The 11,483-nt window shown below is 49.2% G+C and overlaps 1 protein-coding gene across 2 annotated transcripts in view; it reads left to right on the top strand.

The window, feature by feature from the left end:
• UXS1 (UDP-glucuronate decarboxylase 1) overlaps window positions 1–11,483 on the top strand; it is a 99,089-nt gene that overhangs the window by 71,797 nt on the left and 15,809 nt on the right. For both annotated transcript variants that reach the window (XM_040623668.1, XM_040623667.1), the window contains exon 10: window positions 8,244–8,363. In XM_040623668.1, coding sequence (XP_040479602.1) covers window positions 8,244–8,363 — 120 coding nt within the window. The remainder of the gene's footprint in view (window positions 1–8,243; window positions 8,364–11,483) is intronic.

The raw sequence follows: 11,483 nt of genomic DNA, 5'->3' as shown, positions 1-11,483 counted from the left end.
ATTTTACAGACGTGTTTCTGAAGAACTTTTCTAAAGATTTACAGGAAGATTTTCCCTTTTCCAGAGGATTCTCAGAATTCTGAGTTCGTTTTCATGTATGGAAATACCCTAATGTGTTTGAAATAGAACTGGATTTCCCAGAAAGATCTGTGCCACATACGCATTTCCAAATGCATCCTTCCTGGAAAAGAAGCTCCTGTGACTCTCCTTCCAGGGGATGGAATGAAATGGAACCAAAGAGGATTTCCACCTTTACAAAAACATGCGAAAAGTGAAACTAGTATTCAAAGTTTGTTCTGTGGTGAGCCGTTACAGAGGTGGTGCACACCCTGAGTCCCTCCCCGGGGAGCCACACTCAGCATCCCGCCAGGTGCCCGAGCTCTGACCTGTGTCTGTGAGCGTCTAAGTTTCATCTCGATTTATTCTGTTCTTGTTAGCAAGGTGTCTCAGTGGGTATCAGAAAAGCCTAAGAGAGGTTATTTTTGGGGTCTGGGAAAGCTCAGAAATCTTTCCATATAAATTGATGGTAGAAGGAGGAGAAAAGATGGCGGAGGAGTAGGAGACCCTTTCTCAGCTGGTCCCGAGTCAAGCTGAATATCTACCAGACTATCCTGAACACCCATGAAATCAGCCTGAGATGCAGGAAGATACATCTGGATCTCTACAAACGAACATTTACAGCACTGAGTATTGAGGCACAGACTTGTTAGAAAGTACTTTGTGGGAGATTGCACAAGATGGCGGAGGAGTAGGGGACCCCTTTTTCAGCCGGTCCCCTGAGTCGAACTGGATAGGTACCAGACCAGCCTAAACAACCACGGAACCAGCCTGAGACGCAGGAAGATACATCTGGATCTCTACAAATGAACATCTCCAGTGCTGAGTATTGAGGTACGAAGCGGGGAGCCGTGACACCGTGCACGGATATCGGAAGGGGGAGGGAGCTGCCGCGTTCGGGCGCCAGGAAGCGGCAGCCACCTGCACGGGGGAGCGGGCGGACTCGCGGACGGCACCCGCAAACTGAGACCGTGAGCTGGGAGCGAGCGCCACCAGGCATCTCGCGGAACTCCAGAATCCAGGTGTGCTGACTGGATTCAGACTGAGACTGGGAGCTCCAGGAGCGCGCGGGGCGGCTGGCGGCTGGTGGTGTTAGAAACACAAGGAGCGGGCGGACTCGCGGTCAGCACCCACAAAATAGCAGACTGAGACCCTGAACCGGGTGCGCGTGCCACCAGGCTTCTGCTCAGAGAGTGCCCATCCCCATCCTCCCTCGCAGGGGACACGGAGACTCTACCCAAACAGGGTTGCCTGAGTATTGGCGCGGCAGGCCCCTCCCCCAGAACACAGAAGGCAGGCTGAAAAATCAAGAAGCCCACAACCCGGGCGCCTGGGTGGCGCAGTCATTGAGCGCCTGTCTTCGGCTTAGGGCGTGATCCCGGCGTTCCGGAAAGGAGTCCCTCATCGGGCTCCTCCGCTGGGAGCCTGCTTCTTCCTCTCCCACTCCCCTGCTTCTGTTCCCTCTCTCGCTGGTTGGCTGCCACATAAATAAATAAATAAAATCTTTAAAGAAGAAGCCCACATCCCTAAGATCCCTATAAAACAAGGGGCACGGCCTGGGACCCAGTCAATAATTTGGGCTCTGGAAACCCCGCAACCTCTCTTCATCAGAATGACAAGAAGGAGAAGCCCCCCCCAGCAAAGAAAAGACAGTGATTCTGTGGCCTCTGCCACAGAAATAATGGATATGGATGTAACCAAATTATCAGAAATGGAATTCAGAGTAACGATGGTCAAAATGATGAGTAGAATTGAAAAAACTATTAACGAAAAGGTTACTGAGAATATAGAATCCCTAAGGACAGAAATGAGAGCGAATCTGACAGAAATTAAAAATTCTATGAGCCAAATGCAGGCAAAACTAGAGGCTCTGACGGCCAGGGTCGCAGAAGCAGAGGAACGGGTTAGTGAATTGGAGGATGGGTTAATAGAGGAAAAAATGAAAATAGAAGATGGTCTTAAAAAAATCCACGCCCACGAATGTAGGTTACGGGAGATTACTGACTCAATGAAACGATCCAATGTTAGAATCATCGGCATCCCCGAGGGGGTGGAGAAAAACAGAGGTCTAGAAGAGATATTTGAACAAATTGTAGCTGAAAACTTCCCTAATCTAGCAAGGGAAACAAACATTCGTGTCCAAGAGGCAGAGAGGACCCCTCCCAAGCTCAACCACGACAAACCTACGCCACGTCACGTCATAGTGCAATTCGCAAATATTAGATGCAAGGATACAGTATTGAAAGCGGCCAGGGCAAAGAAATTTCTCACGTACCAAGGCAAAAGCATCAGAATTACGTCAGACCTGTCTACACAGACCTGGAATGAGAGAAAGGGTTGGGGGAGCATATTTAAAGCTCTTTCAGAGAAAAACATGCAGCCAAGGATCCTTTATCCAGCAAGGCTGTCATTCAGAATTGATGGAGAAATAAAGACATTTCAGAATCGCCAGTCACTAACCAATTTTGTAACCACGAAACCAGCCCTACAGGAGATATTACGGGGGGTTCTATAAAAGTAAAAAGGCCCCAAGAGTGATACAGAACAGAAAGTCACAGCCAATACAAACAAAGACTTTACTGGCAACATGGCAACATTAAAATCATATCTCTCAGTAATCAGTCTTAATGTAAATGGTTTGAACCATCCCATAAAACGCCACAGGGTTGCAGATTGGATAAAAAGAAATGACCCATCCATTTGCTGTCTACAAGAGACTCATTTCGAACCCAAAGATGCATTCAGACTGAGAGTAAGGGGATGGAGTACCATCTTTCACGCAAATGGACCTCAAAAGAAAGCTGGGGTAGCAATTCTCATATCAGATAAATTGGATTTTAAACTACAGACTATAGTTAGAGATGCAGAAGGGCACTATATTATTCTTAAGGGAAGTATTCAACAAGTGGATATGACAATTATAAATATATATGCCCCCAACAGGGGAGCAGCAAGATACACAAGCCAACTCTTAACCAGAATAAAGAGACATATAAATAAAAATACATTAATAGTAGGGGACCTCAACACTCCACTATCAGAAATAGACAGAACACCCTGGCAAAAACTAAGCAAAGAATCAAAGGCTTTGAATGCCATACTCGACGAGTTGGACCTCATAGATATATATAGAACACTACACCCCAGAACCAAAGAATACTCATTCTATTCTAATGCCCATGGAACATTCTCAAGAATAGACCATGTTCTGGGACACAAAACAGGTCTCAACCGATACCAAAAGATTGAAATTATCCCCTGCATATTCTCAGACCACAACGCTCTGAAATTGGAACTCAACCACAAGGAAAAATTTGGAAGAAACTCAAACACTTGGAGACTAAGAACCATCCTGCTCAGGAATGACTCGATAAACCAGGAAATCAAAAATCAAATTAAACAATTTATGGAGACCAACGAGAATGAAAACACAATGGTCCAAAACCTATGGGATACTGCAAAGGCCGTCCTAAGGGGGAAATACATAGCCATCCAAGCCTCACTCAAAAGAATAGAAAAATCTAAAATGCAGTTTTTATATTCTCACCTCAAGAAGCTGGAACAGCAACAGAGGGACAGGCCTAATCCACGCACGAGGAAGCAGTTGACCAAGATGAGAGCAGAAATCAATGAATTAGAAACCAGAAGTACAGTAGAGCAAATCAACAGGAGTAGAAGCTGGTTCTTTGAGAGAATCAATAAAATTGACAGACCACTGGCAAGACTTATCCAAGAGAAAAGAGAAAGGACCCAAATTATTAAAATTATGAATGAAAAAGGAGAGGTCATGACCAACGCCAATGAAATAAATTGATGGTAATTGCTTCTTTGTTTCATGTCATTCCTGCTTCTGAAGGGTTTCATAGGAATGCTGTACTTTCGGATACCAGGAGAAACCTGTCCTTTGAACTTGTCAGAGAGGAGTTTCTTTGTGCACTTGGATGCAGTGCTTTTTAAATGTGGGGACTTTAAATGTGGGGACTTGTCTGCATGCTGTGGTCAGTGGTTGGTGTGCATTTGAGCTCTTGGCCCTGCATGAGTGTGACTGTCTGGGGTCTGTGGCCCACCCACGGGGCTGGGTCTGCAAAACAAGCCGCTGTTCATAAAACTGTAGATTGGCAGATCAGAAAAACACAACACTCAGAAATCATCTAGCCAATTGGTCTCAAGGGTTTTGTTTTATTTTTTGGCATCAGAATACTTTTTAAAAATCAAATAGTTGGTATGTATATTTTAGTTCAAAAAATGGATATTCAGCAAGCAGCTAACAAGTCAAATGTTTGAAGGTAGTATTCGCCCTTTAGGGGTGAAGACCCAGTGTCGCCGTGTTTGCAGGCTCTGCTGCTTGCTCGCTGAGCACCTGCCCTCCACACCCAGAAACTGGCAGAGTAGTACTTGACCCCTCCTGGCCTCGCTGTGAGCCTTGGCCTAGCCTGCTGCATAGCGAACACTCTGGACTGATTGTTAAGACTAAAGCAGGGCTGTTGAGGGAGATTGCCAGACAGACACGTCACTGCTGTCCCCTGACCTTGTATGGCCTTGTCCCTTTGCCACCACCAAGAGTGACTTGCAGCTTTTTTAGCACCTTGGAGAATCATGCTCAGCAAGATTGCTCCCTGTTCTGTAATGGCCTCCATCCTTTCCCCAGGTAGGGAGCAGACCCCATTAGGATGTATTTAGGAGAGGCCATAGGGGAATTACACAGTGTTCAGGGTCTCACGGCCCTGTTGCTTTTGTGATGTGTGTGCACTTCTCCTGGAGGCGTGAGGAAGATTAGGGAAGCATCACAAAGTCAGGCCCATTGTACCTGGGGGCACTTTTTGTCATTTCTCTGAGCCCATCCCTGCCTTAGATACCCCCTTCAGGGCAGGCTGTCTGCACCGCAGAGGGGGTGGCAGACGGTCAGCTCTTGGTCAGCACCAGCTTCCTCCCTATGTGGGGCTTCTGTGTTCCATCTTCCAGCACCTGCCATAGTGCAGACAGTGACTGTGACCATACTGTGGTGTTCAGTGGCTTGAGACAGTACTCGCCAAGGAATGATCGCATTTAAAAGAGAGCTTTTGAGGGAGAGCCCATTTAATCCCTACTGGCAACATTTCTGTCCTCTGGAGATATTTGGGGAGGAAAGAGTCTTCGTCCAAACGTCACTGTATCTCTTGGGTTACTGCTGGTTGATCAGTCAGCCCTGCCTACCAACCTGCTCACCCCTCCTGGCATTAGAAATAGGGAAAGAGACATTCCGATGGCAGCTCACCCATCTGGGCTTGTATATTATTGTAGCCTGGCCACTGTTTCTGAAGCCCAGTTATCAGAGCAAGCCACGTGCTCTTTACCTGTGTGTGCTTACATACACTCACTCGAGTGGTGCCCTGCGCGTTGTCTTCTCTTACGTTGCTCCTGGTTTTATGTTGCTGTGACTCGAACTTGGAGGAGTTGTCCTGATGCTTGACAAAAACTTCTTAATGCTTGGAATCGTAAGTGAATGACTCCAGATCCCCATCTGGGACAAAACCACCGGACGCAGGGAAATCCAGCCATTCTTAATGACCCGGCAGTTCCTTTTCTGAATCACTGTTGCATCTGCAAGTGTGCAGAGACCCTGCATTGTACCATGGTGGAAACTCAGACGTACCAGCCGGTAGCCAGCAGGACTCTGCCCCTGGCAGATGGAATGTTGAATATGAGTTAAGAGTTTGTGCATGTGTTTGCTTATTGGTCCTGCAGAGGAGGGTCTCCCTGAAGAGGTATCACGGCCCGTTCGGCACTTTCTGGGTTTTCGTTCAGGGAAGCAGGCTTTGGGTCAGACACTGACCCTTTGTTCAGGCCTGAGATGAGGAGTCACTATACTTTCGTCCAAGGTGTGGATGTGAGCACCCACTGGGCTGCCACCATAAGCATCCTTGTCAGTACCTGCTGGCGGGTCCGCCCTCCCACTTGGGGCCCCTGCAGGATCCCAGGGGATGAGGGCTGATGAACTGTGCATGCTGAATGGGGGTGACCTTTGTGTCCTGATGAAGCAGTACACAAACTCTAGGAGATGCCAGTGCATGACAGGAGAGCAGGTCTTAAGTTGAGTGAGCCTTGGGGTTATGTTTCATTTGAGTTTGAGAGCTGGAGTTTTCAGAAAAGCATGCTCGCTACCCCAGCAACTGTACAGGTCCAGAGGCACCTAAGTTCACAATTCAAATGGGAAAACCAAAACAAACAAGTCTGTGTACATGCTGGCCAGTTCATGTCTGCAGAACGCAGCTTCTGTACGGCTGTGTTCTGGAGGGTTGTTCCTGAGGACAGAGAATTCCGGAGGATGAAAGCATTTGATTTGTTACAAACCTTGCGTAGCCTATTGAGTTTTTCCTCTGCTGGGCATGTTGGTTTGACTCTTGTAAATCTGATGAGGTTTTTCCAGCCTTTTTCTAGAATAACACCATATTCATTCGCTTCTGAGTATTTCTTCATCTTAACAATTAAATGCAAGTGGATGCTTTTTGAGTTCTTTTCTGTTGAGATCAACATTTCTGCTTTTTTCTCCCCCAACCCCCATTTTGGAAATATTCTCTGATTAGTTCAGTAGAGAAAGGAGTTGATTTATTCGTGGACCTAGGATTATAGCTCATACCATAATCCTAAGACCCTGAGTAGCTCACGTGAACATTATAATGCATTGCTGGGAAGAATTAGCAAAAATATAGCTGTCTGGTTTCTAGAAGTGAGCTGTATGCTGGATCCATGCTTCCCAACCTTTTCAGATTTCGGTGCACGTAAAAACTGCTCGTGTTTGTCTAGTAACTGGGGCAGAGATGAGGCGGCGGTGGGCAGAGACGGCCAGCTGGGTGGCTCCAGCCACAGGAAGACCCCATGAGTCCTTGAGACACTGCACCTCATCACCTCTCCCTCATAACACTGGTGGAAAAGTCTGCCGAATCAGCCCTGTTCGTTGAGGATCCTTTGGGTCCCAGCCTGTGCCAGACCTGAAGCGGTAGAATTAGAAAAGAAAACTTTCTGGATGAGTAGAGACAACAATAGCAATTACTGCTTTTTGCTCCCAGGCCCGTGCCAAGGGTTCTCAGGGATTGGCTTCCTTTTTGTGAGCCCCCTGTGAGGTGAGTACTGGGCCTCTCCCAAGTCCAGTACAGCTGTGCGAGGGTAAGTGGAGCTGGAGGGCACACAAGCCCCTGGGCCTCACCCTGCCATCCTGCCTGGCCTCAGACACCTGGAAAATGCACATCCGTAGTCTAATGGGTGAGACAGATTAGACACCACAGACGCTGTGAAAGTCCACGAATTCAGAGTGTGATAAAAACATTCATTTAACTTTTGATTCATGAAGAAGCAGCCTGTGAAATTAATAATTGCCTGAGATAGTTTCAAGAAGGCTTTGGGGGTGATAGTTTCAAGAAGGCTTTGGGGGTGTAAAAAAAAACCATACTTTCCTGATTACATATTTGAAATATACTTTTCCTGATACAAAAGTAATGTATATTTATTTTTTAAAAAAATAGAAAGATTTGAAAAACACATAGAAGAAAATGAACACCTATAATCTGACCACATAGAGATAGCGGTTCTCAATAATGTTGGCAACGATCTCTCCAGGCCTTTTAGCTAATCGCCTGAAGGGGGCGCTGCATTGTCTTTAGTTTTTCACTAAAACAAGTTCGTTTTCCATTGGAACAGATTGGGGGTATAGGGCAGTGTGCCTCTTTAAGAATGCGTGTGTGCCCCTCCTTTTCCAGGATAAAGCACTTGCTTATTTTTCTTTGCATCAGCTATTAAACATTCATTGACTTTTAAGTCACTATTGACTGATAAACTTGCGTGAAATACCATGTGAAGATTATAAAAGAGTCTGTACAGCATGGCCCTATTTGGGAAATAGATATTTATTTACTGGGGAAAAAAATGTTTTGCAAACATTTTTTCCCCTTGCATTGTTTGCTGCCTGGCAGGTTCTCTGCCGGGAGGTCGATGCCAGTGGCCTGATGGGGGTGGACTCGGGGACACATTCGAGTTGGTATAACTCCGTGCAGTGTTCAGATTTGTTAGTGAATGTATTATATAGACACAACCAGAAAGCCACGTTCATCTGGAATTGAAAAGCAGAGCGCTTTCAGACTTCATTTATGGGCCAGGCACCGGAAGCGTGAGGTGAAATGAAATGTATCCCACACCCTCTTCTCCTGTTCCAGGAAGGCGTTGAAGTGCGGGTGGCCAGGATCTTCAACACGTTTGGGCCACGCATGCACATGAACGATGGTCGGGTGGTCAGCAACTTCATCCTACAGGCACTGCAGGGCGAGCCGCTTACGGTATGTGCTGGCCTGGGGGGAGGCAGAAAGAGTTGGCAGTCTGCCAGCAAGTGACAAAGGAGCAGTGCCTCTTGGCTTGGGGAGTTACTTTCCTGAGGTTGCCCCTTTGCCTTGGGTACATCCTGCTGCCCTTGGTGACAAGGAGGGGAGGCGCGGGGGGTAGAATTCAGCTGAGGAGTGACAGAGCCCTGGTGGCCTTGCCTAGTGCATGGGCTGCCACCGGGGCCTTGGGGCGTGTCTGCCCCCACCAGCCTGCCAGCCTTTCCAGACAGTCTCCTGCTCCACGGGCTGTAGCCAGGGCCATGTGTACCCTCGGTGCCCCTCAGGTTGCTGAGAAGTGAGGTGTCTGGGGCAGGTCGTGGCAGTTTTCTTGGTGATGCCCAGAAGCATGCCCTCTGCTAGTCACGCTCAGCCAGGGAGGCTTCTGGAGCCCAGTTTCTGGTCCTCTGTCATCTGGGGTCAGTGGTTCAAGTGTATGGTGGGGGTGGGTGAGCACCAGCAGCCCGGTGCCCTCAGATACCCGCCCTGCGTTAGGGTGAGTGGCTCATTCCACACACATCCCCACCGCCCCCGTCCCCTCCTCAGGGAGGAGTGGCCCTCTCCTGCTCTACGAAGGGTTTGCTGAATCAACTCGGTTGATTTTCTTTGGTTTTGCTGAATTCTCAGTGCTCTCTTCCTCTCCTCTTCCAGCTCCACTGTCCTCTTGCTTTTCTCCTCCCTCCTCCTCCTGTCTGCCTCAGCGTCCTCTTCCAGCCCTGTGGCCTCTGCATCCTCTCAGGCTGAGTGTCTGGTGGGCATCCAAACACTTGTTTGCATCTTGTTACTCTGAAAACTGCAGGAGGGTTTCCTTATCAGCTGAGTGATTTCCAAGGGGAAAGTTACAGCTCTGTGGACATACATATCCATCTGTCTGTCTGTTTCTCAGTAGAGTAAGTTAACTGTTTTCTATTCAGTGATGTTCACATCCATTAATTCACTTTGCCTGATGCTCACAACAGATGCATGGGGCCCGGGTTCTGTTATTAGCCCATTGTCCAGATGGGGAGACTGAAGCGTGGAGGTTAGAGGAATCGCCCAGGCTTCCGTGGCCGGACAGTGGCTGCTGGTGTCTGAGCCGGAGCCTCTGCTCTTGATCACCGTCCTTCATGGTGCTTGTTTCTTCTTGGATGGGTTAGCTACACTGCTGCCAGTTCGGAACAAAAAGCTGCTACAAAATGGTATGCTCACCCCCACCCCCACCCCAGGGCAAGACACATGTTACAGGTGACTTTTGCTGAACACATGCAGGGAGAGGTGAATCCCAACCCCATCTCAGGGTGTCAGTGCCCCACTCCTGCTCTCTCCTCCCCCCTACCAGCTGCTAGCTCTATGCCTGAGGGCCTGCAGACGGCCAGGCCGAGGTCGCCCTGGGTCGTCTTCTTCTCACATCACGTATTGCTCCACTGATACAGCCTGGTGGTCTTGCCCTAAGCAGATCCAGAATCCATCCCCGTCCACTTCTCCCACTGCCCCTGGGCCTCACTGCCGTGTGCTCCCACTTTATTGCCCTGGCCTCCTAGCCACTCATTCTCCCTGTCAAGGGCTCTTCACCCAGCAGCCAGGAGAGCCTCTAAAGAAAAGCAGCAGCTCCAGGGGGGCTTTCATCTACTGAGAGCATGATGCATGGGCCTCCCTGTGCACCCCAGCTTCACCCCTGCTGTTCTGCAAGCTCAGCCCCTTGCCCCCACTTGTCCCAGGAGCACACTCCTTCCAGGCATCTCCCCCCTTCTAGGCATCTCCCTGTTCAGTCATCCTCTCATTAGGGGAGCGCTGGACCATTCTATATGTAATGACACCCAGCCGCCACTCTACCCGCTCTTAACCATGCTTTCTGTTGTTTTCATTGCACTTCTCAGTGACTGAAGTATTATTTTTCCAGCCCCCAGCCCCCTTTCGAGTATAAGCTCTTTGAAATCAGGAACTGGTTTCATTCATGGCCGTGTCCCGAGCTGCCAGGAGGGTATCTGGCGCCCTGGTGGCATGTGATAAATGCTGGTCAAGCTAAGGGTTGGGTTTTGAGTGGCTGCTTGCCTTTATGATGAGCACAAGTGCTCTGTGGCTTGTTCTGGAAGTAGTGATCCTAGTGTTACTGCAAGGTGAAGGGGCCTCTCACCCGTGCTCCCCTTCTGTCCGCTGTTTGGGTCCCAAGGGTTCCTGCACAGGGACCCCTCAGCCAGCTGCTCGGTGGAGAATTCCTCACCCTCAGAGACACTCCTGGAGCTTTTTTAGCCACTGCCCTCACTAAGTCTCCTCACACCCACGGTCAGAGCTGCTTTGTTGGCAGAGCAAACTGGAAAAGCCTTCTGAGAAGCGGCTTCGTGACTGATGCCTCCTGGGCAGCAGCCAGGGCCCCAGTCAGGTGGGCCCGCCCAAGAAAGCACCCATTGTGGCAGCCGGCGGTAACTCATGTGTTGTCGCCTTGGTGCCAGGGCTCGAGGAGCGGGGTGGCTGGTGCCGTGTAGGACCTCAGCTTGTCCAAGACGCTGCATTTCATCTTTTCTAGGCGCCTCTGGTGGCAGGAGTCCTCAGGGAGGCCTCTCAGAAGTGTGTGGTCCCTTTTGTCACACAGAACTCTGTGTCCCCTCCGTGTTTTGATGAAGCCGCTCACTCTTCACCCTTTGCTGTCCCGTTGAGACGGCATCTCTTGCTTTTGTCAGGCGGCTGTGGAGAAGTTCTGGAGGAGGGGGTCATGCGTCCTGACTTTCAGGCCAGCCCAGCTTTGGGAGCGCTTTGTTTATCCATGAAGGAGAGTCAGGAGGTCCATCCATGCTTTCCTCTCCCGCTCTGTTTCCAACATGTTCTTTCCAAGACCAGAGACCTCTGTCGTGACCCCGCAGTATCTCTCCTTCCCCTTTTTAAGCTGGATTACTGTCACCGCTTACCTTCCAGCTGCTTCTTCCCGAAGCCCTTTGTTATCTTACCTCGGGGCAAATTTCATTCTTTGGGCCTGTCCCCCCATCTTGAGTCACAGAGGTCTGTCAGGGTAGCTGGAGGAAGCTTTTGCTGAGCTCTGCGAGTCACACACACAAGCTGTGTTCTAGCTTGAGCGCACAGAAGCTCAGAAAATTCTGCGTTCAGTTA

Source organism: Ursus maritimus, unplaced genomic scaffold (assembly GCF_017311325.1).
Source record: "Ursus maritimus isolate PB19 unplaced genomic scaffold, ASM1731132v1 scaffold_6, whole genome shotgun sequence".
Classification (NCBI taxonomy): Eukaryota; Metazoa; Chordata; class Mammalia; order Carnivora; family Ursidae; genus Ursus; species Ursus maritimus.
This window is presented reverse-complemented; position numbering and strand designations above follow the sequence as displayed.